Genomic DNA, 23,571 nt, shown 5'->3' with positions numbered 1-23,571 from the left:
AGTTTTATCAGTTATTTGTGATCCACAATAGGTTTTATTGAAGCAGAGGTCAGGTATGAAAACTGAAAACTGATGTTCATGTTCATTCAACTTCATTCAAGTTTCATTTCATGTCGTATTTTCTCCCAGTGACCCAAACTCTTCTAGTGTTGTTTTTTCTGGCCATCCAGGGTGGTCAAACCAACAGGTGGGAAGCACTACTTGACATTTAAGTGGTGATAAAAAAGCTAATGAATGTACCTTAAGGTACATTTAACCAATCACAGCATATTAAAAACACTGATTGGTGAAGTGAATAACATTGTCACGCTTTTAAAGGCACCTTTCTCGTGATTTAGAGATCTGCCAGAGGAAGTACTTCCTAGCATCCCTGAAAATTACCCAGATGGGTCTTGATGGTGATTGGTTAAACATGGAGAACGTGACCTATTCATTCTACACAAATACCTTTTTTGCCTGTTACCTATTGTTTTGTTTTTATTTTTAAAATGCTGATTTACTTTTGTTTTTTTACATCTTCATGTATCAGAGACATTGTAGAAAAGAAGAAAAGGGACAATGACACACAACAAATGACCAGCTGTGGGCCATCAGATAATGGGAAGCGCCGAATGTAAATGTGAGAGAGAGTCTGTGCAGACCAGAGTGGGAATAAAGAGGAGGGCTGGAGGTTATCAGGTTAGAGGTCATGTTTTGATCTGCAGCTTCAAAGAGAGCAGCCTGCAGCTGTCTGGATATTAGCGCTGAGGGGAGTGAATGAGCAGCACACACTTTGTCCTCAACAAGCTCCATCTGTCTTCTGTCAAAGCAGATTCAGCACGCTGCTGTCACCTCAGAGGTTCTCCATATTTACTGTACAGACACAAACAGCACTCGCATAACCAAAATGATCAGCGCCCAGGCCTGTCATCTTTGAGTGTGACAGGCTTTTCTTTTGTTAAGAGTGAGGTTTTCAGAAGGCCTTTGTTTTAGTTTTAATCATTAATGGCGCTGTTGGGGAGAAGAAAAATCAAGATTGAAAGGAGAGGAAATCTCTCCCTTCCTGGGTGGGTTCTTAATGTCAGTCATATCCCACTGACGTTAACTTTCAGTTGAGTTTGTGCACAGTATTTTGTTTGCATACATTTAGGTTTTTTTAGATTTAGTAGTTGTTTGATCTTTTTGCACAAGAGATCAAACATAAAAAAGGGTGGAGGTCAAGGACAGTTGGCTCCTTAACTGCAGCTTTTTAACCAGAGTTCCTGTTGTTAGAGAACGTGGTGCACCACTTCTCTTACCCCTGCATCCTGGACCTGAAGATGGGCACCCGGCAGCACGGAGATGACGCCTCGGAGGAGAAGGCAGCCAGGCAGATAAGGAAATGCGAACAAAGCACCTCAGCGACGCTGGGAGTCAGAGTATGTGGCATGCAGGTACAAAGGACGACTTGCACCGCTGAACACATGAGAACAGTGGTCCATCAGGGGCCTGAACAAAAAGATAAACACACACTAGTTTATTGTTTGATCCCGCAACAAACCGAATGCTGCAGGAGAAGCGGGTGCAATATCATTGCAATCTGCTACCACCTCTGCAAGATAAGCTCACGTGTCTGCTGTTATTAGGACAACAAAGAGCACTAGTTCTCATTGTCCTACTAATAATAATCATGATATTAACAATTTCACGAATTAGTGGAAATATTTAGAGGGAAAGGAATAAATATGTAAATAAACATTATAAATGGTTGTATGCATATTTTTCCAGCTATAATGATTAAATTGAATCAGAGGGAACATCTGTTAATATCTAATCCAGACTCACGTTGTACTGAGCTGTTGCCCACCTGTCCCTGCAGGTGTACCAGCTGAACACCGGTCACTACCTGTGCAGGAACAAGTACTACGGCCGCGGCCTGTCGATCGAAGGCTTCCGCCAGGCCCTCTACCAGTACCTGCACAACGGAAAGGGCTTGAGGCGGGACCTCTTTGAGCCAATCCTGGATAAGCTTCGCACCCTGAAAGCGGTGCTGGAGAGGCAGGCATCCTATCGCTTCTACTCTTCCTCGCTGCTCATCATCTATGAGGGAAAGGTGCGCCTGATGTTGAAATAACTATTTTTATACTTCTAAATTTTTTTTGATTTTGGAAGTGTTCTGATTCCAACTGATTCCCTTTGTTTGACCTGATTTTTTTTTTTTTTTTTTTTTCGTCTGTAGGAACCCGAGAGCCCCTCTGTCTGGCAACCGAAGACCTCCGTGTCACCCGCAGAGTCCCACTGTGGCCCGGCCCCCGATGCACCCTGTGAAACGGACATGAGCCAGAAGCCAGACACAGGATCCCTGCCCTCTCAGGGGTCTGGACTGATGGCTCCGGCCTCCCCATCACCTTCCCCTCATCCTCCCACACAAGCCCCGCCCCCTAAGTCAGACTGCCACTCCTTCCTCCCACGCCCCCCATCGCCTCATCCAGAATCCACCTCCTCGGCTCCCAGTTTAGGTTCCTTCCCCTCTCCCGCTCCCCTGCCCCAGCAGCCCCCCTTGGTGGACGTTCGCATGATCGACTTCGCCCACTCCACCTTCAAGGGTTTCCGCGGCGACACAGCCGTACATGATGGGCCAGACAGGGGCTACATGTTTGGACTGGAGAGCCTTGTCCAGATCCTGGAAAGCCTGCGGGACGACAACCTGTAGCTCCATCACTCACTTCTGTATCTTTGTGAGGACCTGAGAAGGTTTGTCTCACAGTGCGGACCAGCCTCACACCCAAAGTATAACTGGTCCTCACAAAGATAGACACACACACATAGACAGACACGCACGCACGCACACACACACATATACGCACACACACAGCTGGTTGTGAGATAGTTCAGGTTGTGCTGTCAGTGCAGTTTGTCTAGCCGTGTTTCCAGCAACAATCGGCTGTAAATATGGAACATGATTCTCCAGGACATTGCCGTGCAACTGCAGGGAAGTGGGACATTGGAGCCAAAATGGCTGCCAATTAAAGATGATACGGAGAACCAACAGATACACTCACAGCTTGTGCTTCTATTCTTGTGAGGACCTTTGACATAATGCATTCCCTGAACGTAACCACAGCTAAATGACAACCCTGTAGTCGCCATGCTCATCTTTAAAGTAACTTTTGTCTTTCTGGGCACCATTTTAATCATTCTGAAATTACAGGATGTGGTCGAGCACCTCCTGAGCTTTCTCCTGATGGAGAGATTTAAGACATTCACAAGTTTCTGTCAGCAGGAACATGTCTCTCATTTCAGTCATTCAGGAGGCTAAAAATAAGTTAAAAGGAATGAAGTTGTGGATGAGATCCACTTTAAAATACAGGAACGTCTTTCTGGGAAAGATTCAAATTACAGAACAGTCCAGTCTGAATAGAGCTTTGTTTATTTTACCATCACTTTCAGAATGATGAGTGTGCATAGTTGGAAGAGGACGGTTTCTCTGTGTTCGCCTAAAATCTGTAAGTGAACTAGTTTGAAAAACAAAAAAGGGGCAACAGGTAAAACCAGATCAGAGCGGAGTACTTAATGTCCTTTGGTACAAATCTGGAAACTAGAGCAGGGGCGTCAAACTCATTTTAGTTCGCACAACCCAGTTTGATCTCACATTTTTCAAAGCGTGCATTTACAGCTAAACAATAAGTCCAATTTAAACAGTGTGTATCAGTTTTTCGTCTTTCTTGACATTACATTTCCATTACAGTTTAACAGTATTTTTTTAAACACACAACCTTCATATGTAGAGGATTTTGGAGCTAAACGGCAGTCCATCCTCTGTGCGGAACAGATGTTTGACACCCCTGAACACGAGAAACGTTCCTCTTTCCTCCTTTCAGTTTTGAAACTGCCTTCTCACACGTTCTGCACAGTGAAATAATAAACCAAAGTTGCTCTTTAACCATAACAAAATGTGAAGGATGTCCTCACAAAGATAGAGGGACACACACGCTCACAGACACACATCCTGGGAACAGTTGTCTTTGGAGCTGTTTGACAGCGTCCCAGGACACAGCGTCCTGTCTGATTGGTCAATCAGCTGAATCCCACAGACCTCCCACTGAACACATTTTTCCCTCACTCCCTGACCTCCCATCACCTTTTTGTCCTCACTCTTTCTCTACAGAAACCAAATCTAGACAGGTGAACAGAACTCATGCTCAGAAAAACACCCAAGAATCTGTGAAAGCAATAGATGGCAAACTCCCCCCCCAAATAAAAGAGACATAGAAGTAGGCTTCAGGGAGAGAGCATAGATGCATTTCAAAATGTTGTATGGCCATTTTTTTGTTTTTCTTTTAATTTTTGTTTTGTTTTTGTATTATTTTTTTGTTTCGTTTTTGTTTTTTTGGAGATTGAATCAGGAAAAACACGAGTAGTCGGTGTCCTGTGAAATCATCCTCGGGGTTATTGGAAGCATAAGTGTCACTTTTCCAAATCTGGTGTTGGTGATGCTTGAGCCCCTTTCAGACACGTGTCGCTTTAACATGAGTGTTCCTCACGGTTTCTTTACAACACTCCCACTAGAATGATGGCGAGAGCTAAAAGTACAACACAATGTTTACTGCATCATAGAAAAACCCAGTATTGTGAGCAGTGTAATCGCACTTTGAACTGCCGTCTTCCATAAGAGCAGCGTCTCTGTGCATCTGTGAGCACTGCTGAGAAAGCTGTTCCTGGCCCTCTTTAACCTTACTACATTATATAAACTGAGACCTCTACATGTCAGAGCTGTTTAAGTTATTCTGTTGAGCGATAAGAAAGTCACATACAGGACTTTCGCTCCGTCTGTGAGTGTCTGAAAGGGTGCTTCAGATCTGTATTCTTAATTTATTATTGTCAACAAATGTCATGAAAAAAATACCCAAAACACTGAGACATACCTTCCTTATCCTGTAGATACTCACAACAGCAGGTGTGTCAAACTCATTTTAGTTCATGGGTCACAAAATGCCCAGTTTGATCTCAACTGGGGCCAGACTGTTTAGACCATACATCTAAGACACTTCTGCAGCCCCCCCCCCCCCCCCCCCCTTTTTTTTTTAAGTGCAAAAGAAGTCAATTCTGACAACAGATGAGATGTTTTAGTGATTTTTGGTTTTAAAATTTGATTTCTTTACACAAAAAAGTTTTAGAGATTTTATTTTTTTGTAAACAAAACAACAACATATTTTTCACTTTCCAGACATCATGTCATCAGAACTCCAGGAGTAGATGATTTATTTATCGTTTCAATGGAAAAACAGTAAAATCGGGGTAGATTGCGCCTTCTGGCGGGCTTGTTCTGGCCTCTGGGCTGCATGTTTGACACCCTTGCAGCTACAGCTAGAAATGAGTCGTCCCCAGCAAGAGCGCTGTTTACACCAGTTACATTAATAACATTTAGAAGAAACTCAAGTGTCTGCACGCTTCCCCTTAAAAACATAGTAAATGTGGGAATAGTAGTAGTTTAGTGGCTATTCTTGAGCTTCCTCAGATGATGGGGTTGCTGATTCCTTATTTTAAGAACTTTTCATTGATGTTTTAAATACGAACCTACGACCTTTTGATTGCCTAAAATGATGTCCCCACAGGGTCAAGTCTTGTGTGTAAGGGGTCAAGACTTGGACTTCTACTCATAACACATAACACTTAAGATGGCCTGAACATGCTAAAGCAAAATAAAAAACTAATGCTCATGGGCTTGGTTGCTCTAAAAAGAGAAACTTCACAAATCTCGCTAATTTGTTGACAATAATGAAAAATAAAGAAGAACAACAGCCTAATTCTTTAAGGCTGGGTGATGTGGCTGAATAACCATATTCAGCATATATTATACACAGATGAGTGACAGATAAAAGGAAAAATATGCACACCTACAAGATCTGGTGAGTGAGATTTGGTGAGGTTGTCCTTTAATTTGTCACCCTTCTGTATTTCATAACACAGAAAACAGGCAAAATCACACAGAAGTATTAAATTCATGTTCATTGAGCTCTTTTTTTTTTTCAACTTTTATTTTTGAAGCTTTTATTCTATAAAAAATATTTTTATAGATGAAAACACTGAATTATCACCCAGCTCTGTCTCAAAAATAATATTAAATATATATATATATATTTATTCCCTCTGATTGGGCTACCGATAGCCAATTGTATTTGTCCATTTATGTCTCTCCAACTGGTACCTGAGGCTGGGCTTGATGCAGCACTGCCCCCTGCTGGACAGCCACAGGAACTTAACCCCAGGAGCTGGAAAGAGAGAGAGAGAGAGAGAGCAAATATGAATATTGTATTTTTGGTTTATGAAGGTGATAATTTATTTTTTTATCCTGCCTTTACCTAAAATCTGTGGGTACATGTTCTTGTCTTTTACATGGCTCCCCCACCCCCTCTCAATGTATAAAAGTTTAAAGAAATTTAGTGACTCTGAGACATGGTGTGTGTGTGTGTGTGTGTGTGTGTGTGTGTGTGTGTGTGTGTGTGTGTGTGTGTGTGTGTGTGTGTGTGTGTGTGTGTGTGTGTGTGTGTGTGTGTGTGTGTGTGTGTGTGTGAGAGAGAGAGAGACGTTGGGAGCATTGTTAACAGTGTTTTTGGAGCCAGCTGAAGTCTGATTTATTTACCAGATTTCAGACTTGAGTCGGCTCGCTGAGCTCCTGAGCTGTTTGTGGGACACTCAGGTGTGTGTGTGTGAGCGTCAGAGCCATCTTCCGTTTCTTTCACTTCATGTTAAGGGAGCTGGTGAAGAACTGCATGCACATTAACGCCCTCCTGTTTGAGTCTGTTTTCACCACCACATCAGACCGCCCTCGTTCCAGTCGTCTCTGAGTCTCAAGGGGCGATGGGTCCACGCGTCCTCTCAGATCATGAGATTTCATCATGGATATTAGCCTCAGTGATTGATCGGACTTGTTTAGCAGCATTCTCTGCCTCTGCCATCGTCCTGACTGTTTGTTTAGAACAGTGAAACTAAGTGAGATTAAATCTTTCCAGAAGCTTTTGGGCTTGTGTTGTGATTCTTGAAAGCACAGTCGGGGAGGGGTGGGGGGCGGTGTGACAGAATTAAAAGACTCAGTAAAGTAAAGACTCACTCATGTCATCCAGTGTCTGAGTTCAGAGTGAACAATCAAGGAAAAAATTCACCTCTGGGCATTTGGGACCAGGATCCAACTAAACAAACACACTTTAATGCCCTCCAGTCACAGTTTATCCACAATTCATCCTCTCAAATCTTATTTCCTCCGCCTGGACTTGAAAGCAGGGGAGGAAGAGTAAAAAGAAAACAGGGGTTGAGGCAACAGGTGCTTTAAATAAATGAGACCCAAAAAAGAAAAACAATCAAAAGTGGGGATTTAATGAAAAGCTTTAGTGGCTGAGTCTGTTGATAGTCATGGAAAATAGAGAATTGGGCAGGCTGACGTGGCTGAAAAGCAATATTCTGTCTGTCTTACACACAAAATTGACAAATTAAAGGAAAAATCTCCACAACTACAGTAAGGCCTAACACCTTGCTACAACACTTGGAGTTTCCTTTAATTGTCCTAGTGAAGCGAATTCCTTACTTTGAAGCTCTTTTTAAAATTATGTCAAATAATGGTGTTTAGTGCAGCCCAACTACAGTGTGTGAGTGCAACAATGTTCCTATATAACTCTTATATTTAGCCCTGCTTTTAATTAAATTTGTAAGTAGAATAAAATGCAGGGTAAGAGTCCTCCTTTCATCATGCTTTGTACATTCCAACTGTGCCACTGCTCTTGTAAACATGGAGGGTAAAAACACTCCAGCAAAAGATGCACCTGTGCGTCTTCTGTTGGTGCACTTTAGAAGCTAAAACTTGCTTTAAAATCATGTACTTGAGATAGATTTTCAGGTCACAGGCAGAAGGGCAGAGCGGGTAAGAAGGCATGAAATGGAGAAACGACAGAAACCTTCAAATTCTCTGCAAACATCAGAGACCCTCTCCCCGAAAAAACAAATGTACCACAACTGAAAGCAAGATTTCTACATTTACATACTTAATTAGGTACACCTGTTTAGCCGCTAACCAGCCAGAGGCATGTAGACATGCTCCAGACTACCCACTGAAGGTGATGTAAATGATTTTGAACATGGTATAGTTATTGATGCTAGACAGTATTTCAGAAACTTCTGATCTGCAGGGTTTACAGAGAATGGGCCAAAAAAATTTATCCCGCTTTAAGGCAATTTTACTCCGGATGATACCATTATTTATTCAATAAACATCATTTTGTGTTAATCAAGTTTTAAACTTGAAACTTACACTGATTGCTGGAAAGTCTGCTGGCCATTAAACATAATACAGCTTTAGTTTTAGGGTACTTTGTCTTCACTTCTCAGGTCCAGAAGCTGTGCAGCCAAACTTCTACAGTTAAACCTGTGTTGATGCTTCAAACTCAGGAGCAGTCTTTAGATGAGACTTTTTTTCTTTTTTTTCCTGGTGTGACATAGAATTTCCAAAAAAAGCGGGGAAAAAAATCTCTTAACTGAAGTGAGAGACTTTTTTCACCAAAGCACCCCAGCAGGGGTTATCCCAGGTGCTGGTCTCTGTGACCTCTGAGACATCCTGTCACCTCTACTCCACATCTGCTGTTACATAAGGTCCTTCAGCCGACCTCAGACCGCTTATGGAAAGTTTTTATCAAGTCGTTTTCTCAAACCTTTCAAAATATAATCTCTGACTCAGTTTATTTCACCAGATTTTCAAATTACAGCATTATTATGTTTATTTTTGCTGTCATTGTCATAAATCACCATGTTAAATACTGACATCAATTTTATACTCTTACATCACATTTTATACATTTACACTTAGCAATTTAAAGCAATATGTGTATAAAACATGTAATCTTATATTGACGGGCTATTATAACGTAAATATCCAGGACATGTGGTAATGTGTTTGTACAGTCCCGCACATTATTTGGACATGCAAAAATATTAAAACTAATTAAAAACACTGTGGAAACTGCTGTTTTATCAATACAATAGCCTACAGATCTCTAACCTTACTGTACACCTGTGTAGCATCAGTAAAGACAATGGGGACCTGCATCACACCTTTCTTTAGCAGATACCACGTGTTGTTTTCCAAAATAAATAACCTTACAAAAACCAGATGGTGCTTGATTTTTTTCTAACGTAAACTTAAATACAATAATTATAAAATGACTTAATAATACATTATAGTTTCTTTGATGTAGAAAACATTAATTTTTTTATTTGTATTTTTAAACCTGCAAATGTTTTGTTTTATTTTAAAAATGTGCATGTGTACAATAACATATTCGCACAGTTGGCTCTCGGGGCAGTATTTACTTTTAAGGGAATAGTATAGTATGTTCTACATCTTCAGTTTGTTTGTTGTTTTTAAATGTAAATGATTAAACAAAACATGCATCAGTTGGTAATGGATGATTGTATTGATTTGTAAATGACTTGTCATGAACAACTCGAGCTTATTATATAATATTATTCTGCATTATATTTGTAACTAACTAGACTCACTTTTTCTCTTAAAACACATTTTAGAGTCAAGGTGAAAAAAAGGCAGATGTGAAATGTAAGAGTGAGGTCAGAGGTCAAAGGTGCCACATCATATTAAGAATACACCAGCATCATTTCCTAATTGTTGCCTTTGACCTTCAATCAATCCATCTTTTCGAGCTGTCGTGTTTGCGAACGCTACCAAAAACACATGTTTTGCATGCTCCTTAATTTCCCCCCATTTTCTTTGTGAAATAAAAATATGCACATTTGTATGTCAGCCTAACACGCTCCTCTTTTAGCCTCTAAATTATCAGCCCGGATTGCCGCCCCACCGGCCCCGCAGCAGGTTGTACTCCCGGTACAGGATGTAGTCCTTCAGCCGCTCCGGCAGCGGCACGAAGCTCATGAAGACCTGGGACCGGAGACGGAGGCGGCCGAGGCTCCGGCGGATTCGCAGGCGGCAGAGATGCTGCAGGCAGCGGGTGTTTTCTGAGAGAGCAGCGGAGGAAGTGAAGGCCATCGGTGAGTTCAGGATTTTCCCTCTGAGCTAAGAGACAACATCTAATTTCAGTCACCTTGCAGTCTGCAGATGTCCGGCCACTGCTTCTGCTCCATCAGAACCGCCTTCAGTTTGGAGCACATGGTCACGTGATCCACGTAGTCCAGCAGGACACGAACCACGTGGCCCGACAGGTGTTTCAGCCAGGAAACTGTGATCACCTCGCAGAACTGCGCTGACGGACAAATGGAAGAGCTTTTATTTTATCACTGAAAACAAACAGAGAAGGTTTAATAATAATAATAATAATAATAATAATGGATACTTTATTGATCCCCATGGGGAAATTACTTGTTTTTCTCTGCATTTGACCCATTCACTCTGTGAAGCAGTGGGCAGCCCACTAAGCAGGCGCCCGGGGTCTGAGTCATGATTACCTTAAACCTGTGATCTGGAGAAAGGAAAATTTGGCTTTTTGTGGAAAGTACCATGTTCCTGATCGTTTTATGTGTCCTTGGAGAACAATTAAACAAAAAAAAAAAAGAAAAAATCTACATATAGACCTAGTAGTTGCTTGGGTTGGAGTTTTCACTGATGATAAAGAGGCTGAAGTTCCAGCAGCTTGTAGTATAAAGAACAACTTTATTGATTGACATGCGTTTTAGCCTATTGCCTTAGGTCATCAGCAATATATTGCAGACAGCACTTAAAAACGACATGTGTGGGGTATACTTTAAAATATACCTTAAAATGTCTGTCCTTTTAGAGAAAAGTGTCACATCTCTTTTATTTAGTCTAGAGCTCATTTAACAAAACTTGACCAAAGTAGCTTAGAGACAGGCACATTTACATTCCAGGTCTCTTAAAAAAAACAGTTTTAAAATACATGAAAAGCTCAAAGACTTGTTTTATTGTGTTAACTAACTACTGTAGATTGTAAAAATCATGGTCATTTAAATAGTCATCATTAAATGTGTTCATGATTTTCAAATTGATGATTCATCTCATAAGTCATGGTACACTGCTCTCCCCTACGCAAACTGCCCACCTGGGCTCAAGACTGCCATGAACTGAAAACTGCTAGAACATTAGCGTGACTGACCACAGTGAAGTGAGTTTTAAATAATTATGGGCTGACAGGTTGTCAACCAAGAAAGAAACCCCTGCGCCAAAATTGACACTTTCAAGCTCAACTGAAATTTGTATCTACCCACATGGACAAGCTAAATACCTTGTGGAGAAAAGTTTTATGGTTTGGGACTGTTGGACAGAATAATAAAGAGGGAAAAATACTTTCACACTCTTCAACTCCATCTCTAATACAGAGCTAGATGGTTGAAACTTGGACATAATTGAGTCTTCCAAAAGGACAGTAATGGTTTTGGGATGGATGAAGTGGGTTAACATTAAGTTTCAAATCTGTATGTGCACTTCGACCCTGTGTGGATAAGAGAAAATCCAAAATGAATTCAAACTTGTGCAAGTCATTAAAGACTTATGCCGTACAATCATTCCACCCTGGAAAAACAACAGTTCAAAGAAATCATGAAAAGCTTGAAATTACCATGGCATTCATTCCCATGATGTGTGCATAAACTTCTCACAACTAGTAGGTGAAGTTGTGTCAGAAACCTTTATCTCATTTAACACTGGTGATGACTTCGACTGATCATAGGACTATTTTGGTGGTGAGATTTTTAAATATCTTGGCTCACCTAGAGAAACATGCAGGTTTTACTTCCATCTTTTATGTACAGCCTACATGTCACCTTTTATATTACCATGGTGTCTTTGATCACACTGTCACTCCATCCCTCATAGTCTTCAGGGATGTGGGGTTTGTTTCCATAGGGACAGTCAAAGCAGCGCTCCACATTGTAACCATAGTTACACAGCATCCTGAGAATCACCTGACACACATGACATGAAAACACGATAACATGAGTGAAGCTGTTGAATCTGCAGTAGAGATGTACTGAATAAAGACGGCGGCTCACCTCGTCTTTGAAAGCGTACTGCAGCGCTGACGGGAAGTGAGTCGTGTTTATCCTGGCGTAATAGTTGACGTTGGCTCCGAACCGCAGCAACAGGTCCATCAACTCATAGTTGCCCATGCGCAGTGCAACCTAAAAAAACAGAACGCTGAATCATAAACAGTGGTATTATTTTCTTTCCTGATGAACAGACCCAGATTCAACCACCCAGCTCAGGACATTGTACCAAACCTTTAAGGAAGCCACGCCCACATCCACAAATTGAGGTTTTGCTTGCATATTAGGGAAGAACATTAGGTGAGATATCTGGGTGTCATCCCAGGAGGAAATTTTAATCCTCAGATAGTCAGTGTCATAAATTTCTGGCAAATTTGTTCATTTTCTGCATACATTTATGATGAAAATGCCTTTTCTAATGTAAAGAAACCACATGATAAACACACGCTGGTATTCTGCTGCTTCTTTGATGTTTTAATTTGAGAAAAAAAGCATGTGGAGGGCACATGCCCCCCACCCCACCCCTGAGATCAGCACCTGTGCTTGCATTTGTACCTGCAGACATTTGACCGGGTCCTGGTTGGTCATGGCTCCGGCCTCCAGCAGCAATTTTGCTGACGGCATATCATTATTAGAGACGGCAAAGAAGAGAGCTGACTTCCTCTCATCATCGTAGCTGCGGCGAACCCAGGGGTGGAGCATGTAGTTGGGGTCGTACCCTGCGTCCAGCAATACCTGATAGGAGTTTGAAGATGAGGGAACATCCAAACTGGGAACTTTTGCACGAGTAATAAAAAGAAGTCATTCTAACATGATGATTTAGCCCCAACAGACCCAGACATTTCACACTATGAAATGAAGTTGCTTTGTTATATTGTCACCAACAATCCCTCATTTAGGAGAAATCTCTCTATATAAATGGTAGAGCAACAAACACATGCTGTTTACACCTACTTTTATTGATTATAGAAACACCCATAAACACACACACACACCTTGATGCAGTTTGTGTGTCCTCCTGCAGCAGCTGAGTGAAGGGGACTCATCCCACTGTCATTTATGTCCCTCATAGAGGTGACAGGAAGCAGTAGTTGCAGAGCTCTGACAGCAAACACACAAAGATACACATTTTTCATGCTTTTTGATTTATTTGCCGAGTTCAAATAGTGTGCAAAAGACTTGAGCCACCGCTCACTTCTTTACCATAACCTGCTAAAATGGGAAACAGGTGCAGCGATTTACTGAAACATGTCTAAACACACATGCAAATATGGTAAAACACTCTGTTCGTACAACTCCAATGAGCTTGAAAGTCAGAATTTGATATGAAGAAGAGTTCTTCTTTAGATGTTGGATGCCTTTTGTTCTGTTCTCTGACCGTTGCTGATGACTGCATTAACCTTCAGTCTGAGTAAAATAAGACTACCACCTTGGGTCTTGGACCCATGGTTTATGAGTTTTGGGGATGTTTATGGATTGTCTTGTTTTGTATTTTTCATAATCTTGTATTTTGGTTCTGTATCCTGTGTTATTTAGTCTTCTGTTTATGGTGTTCTGTTTACATTCCTGGGGTTTGTGTTGATCCCGTTTCTGTTCCTTTAGCTGCCTGATTGCTTCAGTTGATAATATGTTTTTGATAACCCCCTTAGGTGTTCCCATTCTGTCCCTCCAGTCTTGTCTCTGTGTTATTTCCTGTCTTATTTTGATAGTCTTTTGTCTCATGTGAGTTTGGTTCTACTTTCCTGTGTTTCTTGTTTTTGTTTTTCTGTGAATTAATAATTATTTTAGTTTTTTCAATTATGAGACAATGAGGTGACAGTGCTTTTTCTATAGTTTTAAGGATTTATATCTTAGGTGTGGTTTCTATGATAATTTATAGCAGCATTTCTTTGTAATGTGGAAACCCTGAGATGTTTTTTGCTTACATAATCATAAATGCATGCTTTATTAAATGTTTTCAGAAGACATTTGAACACTTACTCCAGGTGTCCTCGGTGAGCGACACGGTGGATTGGCATGTGTCCCGTGTGTTTGGCAACGTTGGCATCGGCACCATATTCCAGCAGGAGGCTGATGACGGCTGGATTACCAGACGCTGATGCTTCATACATGATGGATGCCTCGTCCTGTGCCTGAGAGAAGACGTCAGCACCTGCAGGACAAGCAACATGCTTTTAAAGCCATGGTGTGTTTTCTTCTCATTAACCCAAGATTAGTTTCTTTCTCAGCTGAATCTAACTCTGACAGTGACTTTCCAGCATCTAATGGACCATTATCTAGTTGAAGCTTCTATCACCTTTCTTCAGCAGAATCTGCACCACCTCTAGGTGACCTTCCTGAGCTGCTAGAGCCAGCGGCGTGAGGCCATAGTGGCTGCGGGGGTCGGGCCTCGCTCCGGCCTCCAGCAGCACCTTTACCATCTCCATTCTGCCCAACCGTGAGGCCTCGTGGAGGGGCCGACGGCCATGGCAACCCTCCTGGTGCACGTTGGAGCCACGCAGGAGCAGCAGCTTCACCAAGTCAAGGCGGTCTAAGCGGATCGCTGCAGACAGGCAGAATCGGACAACAACAAACATCACAGAAAAAGCTGTGAGTTAGTGTCTGAATCGGTGTTAGATCTTAGTATTGAAGTCTGGAAATGCCATGCATCTTACCCACAAATAGCGGCGAGTCCTGGTTGTCATCCTGGATGTCTGGGCTGGCTCCATGTTTGAGGAGGAAGGAGGCATTTTCTATAAGACCATGTTCTACTGCGAGGAAGAGTGGAGTCTGACCTCGCAGCGTGCAACACTTCACTGAGTCTGGGCCTGAAGCTGGAAAACAGGTGACAGATTAGTTTAAATAAAGGCCATCATCACTTACCACACATCTGCACAGATACACTGAAGCCGACACAAACCTTTGTACGTGAGCTCCAGGATGCTCTGGTTGCTCTGAGATGCTGCTTCGTGAAGAGGCGTCCAGCCTCTGCTGTCTGCCAGTGAAAAGCTCTCTTTCTGTCTGACACACAGATCCTTCAGGAGCTTCTCATTACCTGCAAGGATGGACATTCATACAGAGTCTCAGTCTGCAGCATGTAAACATCAGAACCACTTTTTGTTGTTTTATGTGAAGTATACTGTGGTTCAACAAATATATGTCCTCATAGAAAGAAAAATGAAGAAGAAGAACAAAACAACAATGCTGGTGCCTTTAAAGCACTCAAAGTCATCTGCAGCACCAAATTAACAACAAGGACAGTATTAAAACAGGTTTAAAATACAGGAGAAATGATTAAAAACAGATGGTAAGTGGTAATAAGTAATAAGTGGTAATAAGTCCTAAAGACAATGTGCAGAAGGTTGTGTTGGGTCTGAAGCAAGAAGGAGGAGTCAGGAGAAGAGCTCAAGCTGAGCGTAAGAAACAGAAAGATGAAGATATGCAGGAACCAAATCACTGAAAGGTGGATACTTGGTATGTTGGGGAATGGGGAGTCCATGAAGCTGGATAGGATGGTTAGGTGTAAAATGATCAGCAGACAAGATGATTCAGAGACTTTTAACATTATGGGAAATATGGACCTGACAACAATCCATACAGACAACAAAAGGGTGTATGTTGGAAAGTGAAACCTCAGAGCTAATGAGAATAACTTGACTTTTATTGTGACTGGGCTGATTGAGCGTCATCCAAGTGGTGATGGCCTGTAGGCAGGAGGTGAGGAGAGGAGGTGGCACATGTTTTTTTTTATGTGCCAGGGAAGAAGATGCAAATTCTTAGCATAAGAACTAAGCTCACTGATGTTGTTCAAGCAGTCACATGCTAGACTGCATTATGTCAAAGTCTTTTTCTTATTCCATTTCTGAAAAAGAAAACAAAGCTTTAGCTTATTTTTTTTATTATTTAACAATAAAATCAGAAGTGTTCATCTTGTCTCACCTTGTCTAATAGCAGTGAAGATCTTACTGATGTCTGCAGATTCTGAGCTGCTGGAAAGAAAAAACAGAACAAAACAAAACAAAAACCCCACCACACTCAGTTTCCATCTGTTTTTTCTTTTACTGGCGCTATGTGATGTCAAAGAGAGCAGATCTTGAATATGGCCACATATCAATCACAAGAAAGCTGCTTAAACAAATTTGTTTCAAACAGAAAGCAAACTGAGTGGTTCAGTATTATTTTAAAGAGTGAATCATGCATATTAAGGATTCCAAAAATAAAAAACTGAAGCTGAATATGAGCACAACAAGTTCCTTAAAACATGGCAAACATCTGATTTTTCCAGGTATCTGCTGGACTGACCTCCTGTCCTCCCGCGTTGTGGCGTTTCTGTGCATCTCCTTCTGCTTGTTGCTCTCCAGCAGACTCTGTTCAATCATGTACTGAGTGGCTGCATCATCTTCATCATCCTCATCGTGAATGCCGAACCGATCAAGCTCCATGATGCCAGAATAAATGATCGCGGTCAGACCAGGTGAATCCTGCGTATTTAAATCGGGTCAGAATTTAGTCAATTTCTACTTCCTGATGTTGAAACCGGGCTGCTGAATTAAAGAGGTCATATGTTCATATTAATGGAAAGAAACCTACACAGGTCATTCCAGACACCAAAGACGAGCCTTTGGCCATGGCTCTAAGGAGACCTTGGATCTAGCTTACTTTTCTGAGAACTTAATCAGATTACTTAATCTGTGAAACCAGTGCAAGAAATTTAGAAGCAAACACTTTGCTCTTTGATTTTGTAAAATAATAAAAAAAAATAATCATCATTTACATTTAAAACATGCAAGATTCGACTCAAGCTGTGGACCTTTTATTGAAGGTCATCCATCTGTCTACTGTCAAACTAAAGCTTTTTCACAGTGTTAACCTTTCACATACACTCACCTTTCTGTTTATTAGCAACAGCTGTATGCTTGCTTATTCATGCAGCATGTGGCAGCACAAGGAGAAACTGATAAATCTCAGTGATTTTATGGTACGACTGCTGTGGCTGATCTGGAGTTTTTCTCCACAAAAAGTTGTTTTAACTCAGCTTTCCCTTACATTTTTCTTGTTTTGTTTGGCCTCAATGTTCAGTTTAATTATTGATTTTGTCTTCTGAGAATCCTGCTTTTGTCTGTCTGTGAGCTAAATGGAATTTATGGTATTTATATAGTACCTTTCTACTCAGCGGAGCACTCAATGCACTTTTTACTGGAGCGCTCATTCATCCGATCATACAGCACTTTTATCTATGCCTGAGTGCTTTCTAATTGTCTGATTAATGCATCAGGGCAACTTAGGGTTCAGCATCTTATACAGGGACACTTTGGTACACAGCTGGAGGAACCACTGAACCACTGACCTTCCAATTGGTAGATGACCCACTCTACCACCTGAGGCACAGCTAAATGTCTTATATTTTATTATTGTCTTCACCCTGCATTAGTCCCAGTTTTTTGTTTTTTGTTTGTAAAAGGCAAAAATATGCCTGAGCCCAGGAGCACTGACATTCAATGACGTTATACAATGGAATCTTTTGGAGGTCATTGCAAAAGAAAATAATATTGGAGCTGTGGAGGCTAATATTCCAAGAAAAAATATTCAGAGTTTCAGTGACTAAAGTGTTAAAATATGGGAGAAAAAACATTATAGTCATAAACTGATGTGGTCTAAAATTAAAGGTTCTTATCTAAGAAAAATACTCAGAACAAAAAGCAGCAGGAAGTGCTGTGGAGTGATTGTTCCAGGTCTGTGTTTTTATTCCTGGAAGTTCTTGAAAGTTCAAAATAATCTTCTGTGTCCTCAGGAACACAGATTTCCTTCCTTTTTATTTGTTTGTTTCTGAGTCACCTGAGAGCTGAAAATTGGTGCTACTCAACACATTATGCTCATTTTCAGACACATTGTTATTTCTGGACTCCACTCACAGATCAAAATAATCTTTGTTTAGCCTTTTCTTGGCCTTAGTGCATCCCCTCCAGTCATCACCTGACCGAAACAAGTTGTTTTAGCTCTTCCCACTTTTAAGCCAAGTTTCTACTGATTGGCTGCCCCTCATTAATGTTACGTTTAAAAGCCACAGCAGGTGAAGTGTCTGCGATGAGCATATTAAGGATGCCCGCTCTTTGTGACATCATAGAGAGCCAAGAGTTGAAACAACAGCCTGGAACTGAGTGTGTACTACAGCGTGAAGCAAGATGCTCAGGAGACAGGAGGCCTGAGTTCACCAGACCAGTTTAAAACTTTAAAGTAAAACCATCATCTCATTGTAGGTTTGTGAGCTGACAGATCAGATGTCACCTGTTTCCTTTACCTTGTGGTTTGGTGTTGGGTTGGCTGAGTCCCTGCAGATTCAAAGTTGTTGTTGCTGAAAGCTGGCAGAAGGAGAAGGAGGAGGTCTGTGAAACCAGAGCTTTATGTCCACACGGGTTCTCTCGATAAAGCTCCACAGCTTCTGTGTCCTTCAACAATATATGTTCATACAGCATGACTCCAAATACACACATGCGATTTACTCACCAGATTAACACATCTGCATCAGAGGCGTCTCACGTGTGTGACAATCCTGCAAAGCTCAGGCTCAGGGCCTGTCATGTTTCCTCTGTGCAGCTACAACACTCTGGCTGAGAGGACGGGGATCTGACACCAGTTACTATATTTACCTGCTGTAGACAGACAGCGTGACACTGCAGGGTGGTTAGAGCTGTTTACCCTGACACACCTCCACCCTCCAGTCTGTTTGGTGTCTGCTTCTCATTGTCAGCTCGTCTGCCTGATTTTGTTGACAATTTAGAATTAAAAAAGAAACTGTTGACACAATCATCAGAGTTTGCCTGAATTTTGTTATCAAATTATCCCAGTTTAAAAAAGCCCAACACACACCTCAGATTTGCCTTTTTTATTTTTTTTAAAGAAAACGTTCTAAGCTGTGTTCTTCAAATTGTTTAGAGCAAATATCTGGTACTGTGGCAGGACTCCAGCTGTGGACCTGCCTGGCGAGCTTCACGACGCTGAGCTGTGAGCACAGACCTCACTAAAGGTTGTCAGCTGGAGGTCAGTTTGTAGGGCTCTGGCAGTGCTCCTGCTTTCGGACCTGGCACAAAGGAGCAGATACCGGTCCCACTGCTGGGCTGATGACCTTCTATGGCCCTGTCCGGCTCTCCTTGTAACTCCTCCACACTCTTAAAACTCAGCTGGAAGACAGAGTAAACCTTCTGATGGCACTGGAGGAGCTGGACTAGCCTGCAGGCACCACCTCACACTATTAGTGCCAAGGACGCAAGCATAAAGCAAAACTAGACAAAGCAGTCAGGAGGGACAAGGAGAGAGCGGTGGTCATGGATTCAAAATGGTTTCTGGATCCAACTTGTTATCCATGAAGTTTAAACGACTTGGTGTCATGATGTGACTTTTATTTATTTTAATCAGTGCAAAATGTAATTCAAACTTTTTCCACCAGAGGGCAGCGTTTCACCGTGTTTACTGAGACGTTATGAGCTGTTACCGTTAGGCATTTCTTTTTTAAAAAATTTGTTTTAGCTTGAAGCTCGTTCTCTCAAGAGGTATTTCATTTCTCCAGGGCACCACCATCAATGAACGTGTTTTTAATGACCTCCTTAAATAAAAATGACAGACTCACTGCAGCATCTGCTGTTACAAAGTGGTATCAGACTAAAACCACAGACAGCACAGATACAGCTTTAGTTTATCTCCTTGGAAATTAAGTCATAGAAACAGCTTTTATACCATTTTTAAAAGAATAAGTACCTTTAAGTGTAGTTTTTATTTTTAAATTCACTTCTTAAAATATCTTTGATTTGTTTGTATTAATTGTGTAACACTCGTAGTACCAAAGTAACTGGAAACCTGTTTTTTTAAAACTTAAAAATAATAATAACACAGGTTGGGCCACAAAATGCCATCATTTTGTGAAACGTGCAGCACTTTTAGATTTTTTTCTTCTTCTGCTGAACTCAAAAGCTCCTTTTGGGGGATAAACCACTGGAAGACTTTGCTCAGTATAACCCAAAAACATGTTCTTTTTACATTAAGGGGAGGTCTGTATGTCTTCACTTATTTTTGATCCACAGTATTATGACCCAGCTTTCTGATCTGAGATCAGGTATAACTGTGTCTACATTCAAAATCAGTGTCAGAACCTTTATATTATCCCAGCCCTGTATTTAATGACTGTATGTGTGTTGAGTCGCCCACATATTTTAAATTATTTACGTCACATGAAAGGGTGAGTGCAAAATGACGACCAAACCGCAAAAATATGTTCATGTGAAACTTGTGTTTGCTACTGTTCACATTAATGAGATCTTAAAAAATTACTTGAAGTCCTTATTTTGAGGATATATACAGAAAAGACTGACATTATTGGCCTGAATTAAATGTTAAACGTAAGCCAGTTTCTGGTAATATTGATGTAGTTTAACCTGAAATTCAAGCAAAAACTGTTTGCATGATTCACTGCTTAACAGTAACAAAAACATCAGTTTAACTCACTGTGCCTTAAAAACGCAGTGAAATGAAAACACAAAGCAAACAGGCTGTAATTGAAAATGTGTTTATTTTATTTTATTCGTTGACTGTTTATGATCTTGGTCTCTCCTTCTTGCCTTTGTAGAGTGCCAGCAGAGACACGTTGGCCACTTTGACCACCTTGAAACGAACTCCGGGAATGTCACCGACGGCGTGACCCTTACGTCCGAAACCTGCCACCAGAACCTCGTCGTTCTCCTGCAGGTCAAGAAATAGAAACAAAAGAGGTTAGAAGAGCGAAAATTGAGAACCGAGCTAAATTATACATTTAAGAACTTTTAAGGGCCCAAAAGAAAATTACAATGAGTTAAAATCCGTAGTTTACTGCAACTTAGACATTTCATAGACACAGACACTTAAGTCCACATAAACTGGACTATTGCGGACACGGTGGCTCGATGTTTCTGTTGTAGAATCTACATAAACAATCCTCTAAAGAATAAACTCGCCACTGCCGTTTACCTCGATGAAGTTGAGGCAACCGTCATTGGGGACGAAGGCGGTGATCTTCTTGCCGTTCTTGATGAGCTGAACTCTCACACACTTCCTAATGGCAGAGTTGGGCTGCTTGGCCTCCACACCACTACAGAGAGGAAAAGTACAAAGCTCTTTAACTTAAACCCAAACACCCTTGATTATGGATTTAATAAAGAGGAACTCAAAAGACCAAAAACTACTTTATATCTTCCTAAATTACAAGTGTTAGCTGCTGTTGTGATACTTACACTTTCTCAAGTACGATCCCCTTGGCGTGAGAGGCTCCTCCGAAGGGGTTAGCCTTCAGGGCAGTGCCCAGGTGGGCCTTCTTGTACTGTTTGTCATGCCATTTCTGCTCACGCCGGTGATTGCGGAGCTTTCTGGCAGTACGCAGACCACGACACTTTCCTGAAAGAGGGCAAAACAAGAAGAAAAAAGCCAAAGTCAGCACACTCGGGTACGACCATTAAGATGGTACTTCAGACCTTCCCGAGTAATGCTTAACTCTTTCCCCCTTGGACACCTACTAGGGGTAACTTAAGAATATCCCCATTTGTGCATCAGTTAATGAGGATGAGCCTATACAGCAGGCACGTCCAAAGTCTGGCCCAGGGACAGATTGCAGCCAAAGTCTAGACACCCCTTCATCACAACTTACTAGGGCCACCGTTGTAAACCCAGAAAGCTGTTCTAATAAACATCAAACCACCTCTTTAATATACAACAAGTGTCTTTGTGGGGAAAAAAGAGAAACATCAAACACAGTGATGCTGTAGATCAATTAAACGGACTCCTTAACGAGAAAGACAAAAAGGAACACGGATGCTTCTCTTCGGTGGGTACATAAAAAACTGTTCAGCCCGCTGTTCGCAGGGCAGAAACATTTCACTATCAGTCCCTATTCAACAGAAATCTGATTTGTCAGGCATCCTTCCCATGAGTGTGAGGACAGGGCTTCAGTTAAGTTTTACTTAACAGAATTTTGCCAACATATCAAAATTAGTGAGAGCTGGATAAGCGCTGGGCTAAAACTGCAGAGAACGGCTAAAGCTCGGTGCTCTCACAAAGACAACCTCCGGCTTTCAAAATGACACTTAACCCCCACCGGGTATCACTTTAACGGCATTTGCAAATCTTCGATTCAAGTACAAAACAAAAATAAGGGACAGGTAGCTTAAACTGTAACGGGAACCTTTGGTGTGCTGAGCTAATGCCGCTAACACGCCGCTAGCAGCTCAGACATGTTATGGCCGCTCCACGTTGCGGTTTCAAAGCAGCATAAAAACTGATTTTTTTAAAATAATCTGCAGAGTTTTACCGACACAAACGAGTTTAAATCTGTTCGTAAGACCTTTATACGCGGCACTGTTGTGAAAACCCCCCACAGAAGTCACATTTTTGGGGTATTTGAGATTAACTTTCAGACGTACCCATGATTGCTGAGCGAGCCTGGGATGGAAAGGAAGGAACCAGGATGCACCGCGGCGATGTCTACACCGAGGCCCCCGGTTGGGCGTTGCCACGATATATGCCTGATTAAAATTATGCCATTTCACGCCAATGTTTTCACATTTAATTGTTGCAAAACAAAGAATTTGGACTCATTTTAGAATTTGGTAATTATACGTAAAACCAGTGTAGTTTTATTATTGAGAGCTGCTAATTTCCTTCTCTTATTTTTGTCTTCACTTTTTTTTTTTTATCTCCCTTTCAGTCAGTCGCACTATTATTATTCATCATATTCATCACTCCCGACCCTCCCGTTTTCTCAGTTTCTGAGTAATTTACTATATTGTTTTTATTTAAAAACTGAAATTAGAGCGAAACCAAATAATTGGATATCTAAACCTGCAATTAACGGCTAATGGGTGTCTTGTTAGTGCCCTCTAGCGGACAGAGCATGTAGTTCACACATGTGACAAATTAAAGCAAAACCTGAATCTTCACTGTGGTCTTTCTTTTCCCACTTTTGTCCAATATACCCACTACCCCTCCTCTAAATGTCCATCTGAGGTATCCCTCTGATAAACTTATTTCTAATCCGGATTATTCAAGTAACTTGCAGCAAAAATCTTAGCACCTTCACCTTCAAAGCATACATAATATCAGGCCTCTTATCATCCTATAAACCTCCCCTTTCAATCTTTCTGTCGCACTCTCTTCTTCCACTCTTTTCTGCACAGTTCATTGCTTTGGATGGTTGACACCAGGTATTTAAACTCTTCTACTGTCACTACCTCTGATCCTTGCATCTCTGGTGCACTGATGACAAGACCTTCACTCACAATGTCTGCTCAGCAGCAAAATTTAGCTCTATGTGAACAGTTAGGACAATGATGTGTCTGTATTACTGAGATAAGCAGGTGACCGAGAAGGTCAGTGCAGGACACGATCAGGCTGTTGATTAAAACCAAGAATGCTGTGTGTGAGATTTACCAGGAAAAGCTGGAAATGTCCTTAGAGAGGTTAGTCTGATTTAAAAAACGATGCATGAAGATAATCACCAGGCAATAACACAAAAGTATGAACATCTTGACCTTGTTAGTCCCGTTTGGGGGATTATATGCCGTTATCTGACAAATAAAATCACTTGCTGTGAGGTAAAGA

At 41.4% G+C, this 23,571-nt stretch overlaps 3 protein-coding genes across 3 annotated transcripts in view; 1 reads left to right on the top strand and 2 right to left on the bottom strand.

Moving 5' to 3' along the window:
• ip6k1 (inositol hexakisphosphate kinase 1) overlaps window positions 1-2,789 on the top strand; it is a 32,525-nt gene extending 29,736 nt beyond the window's left edge. Inside the window, exons 7-9 of the mRNA XM_080890867.1 lie at window positions 1,237-1,412; window positions 1,838-2,071; window positions 2,198-2,789. Coding sequence (XP_080746993.1) covers window positions 1,237-1,412; window positions 1,838-2,071; window positions 2,198-2,671 — 884 coding nt within the window. The 3' untranslated portion in view covers window positions 2,672-2,789. The remainder of the gene's footprint in view (window positions 1-1,236; window positions 1,413-1,837; window positions 2,072-2,197) is intronic.
• Window positions 2,790-7,756: 4,967 nt separating this feature from the next.
• On the bottom strand, window positions 7,757-18,550 carry asb14a (ankyrin repeat and SOCS box containing 14a). The gene is made up of 14 exons (XM_080892788.1): window positions 18,460-18,550; window positions 18,254-18,314; window positions 16,258-16,436; window positions 15,895-15,944; window positions 14,876-15,010; window positions 14,631-14,789; window positions 14,273-14,518; window positions 13,957-14,128; window positions 12,972-13,077; window positions 12,532-12,711; window positions 11,983-12,111; window positions 11,767-11,895; window positions 10,062-10,215; window positions 7,757-9,975 (listed from the first exon to the last, which is right to left on the bottom strand). Exons 3-14 carry the CDS (start codon window positions 16,395-16,397, stop codon window positions 9,797-9,799), a joined length of 1,779 nt encoding a protein of 592 aa, XP_080748914.1. The 5' UTR covers window positions 16,398-16,436; window positions 18,254-18,314; window positions 18,460-18,550; the 3' UTR covers window positions 7,757-9,796.
• Window positions 18,551-20,496: 1,946 nt separating this feature from the next.
• Window positions 20,497-22,485, bottom strand: rps23 (ribosomal protein S23). The gene is made up of 4 exons (XM_080892789.1): window positions 22,395-22,485; window positions 21,213-21,372; window positions 20,950-21,070; window positions 20,497-20,685 (listed from the first exon to the last, which is right to left on the bottom strand). The coding sequence occupies exons 1-4, from the start codon at window positions 22,396-22,398 to the stop codon at window positions 20,539-20,541; spliced, it is 432 nt and encodes a 143-aa protein (XP_080748915.1). The 5' UTR covers window positions 22,399-22,485; the 3' UTR covers window positions 20,497-20,538.
• Window positions 22,486-23,571: the final 1,086 nt, after the last annotated feature.

The sequence above is a fragment of the Rhamphochromis sp. 'chilingali' genome, assembly GCF_963969265.1.
Source record: "Rhamphochromis sp. 'chilingali' genome assembly, chromosome: 9".
NCBI lineage: Eukaryota > Metazoa > Chordata > Actinopteri > Cichliformes > Cichlidae > Rhamphochromis > Rhamphochromis sp. 'chilingali'.
This window is presented reverse-complemented; position numbering and strand designations above follow the sequence as displayed.

Coding starts and splice junctions, on each gene's coding strand:
- asb14a (XM_080892788.1), bottom strand. CDS start 16,397: ATGGAGCTTGATCGGTTCGGCATTCACGATGAGGATGATGAAGATGAT. Junction 15,945..16,257: donor ACAACGCGGGAGGACAGGAG/GTCAGTCCAGCA, acceptor TTTTCTTTCCAG/CAGCTCAGAATCTGCAGACA. Junction 9,976..10,061: donor GGACATCTGCAGACTGCAAG/GTGACTGAAATT, acceptor CTGCTCTCTCAG/AAAACACCCGCTGCCTGCAG.
- rps23 (XM_080892789.1), bottom strand. Junction 21,071..21,212: donor GGGATCGTACTTGAGAAAGT/GTAAGTATCACA, acceptor TCCTCTCTGTAG/TGGTGTGGAGGCCAAGCAGC. Junction 20,686..20,949: donor GTTGCCTCAACTTCATCGAG/GTAAACGGCAGT, acceptor CTTGACCTGCAG/GAGAACGACGAGGTTCTGGT.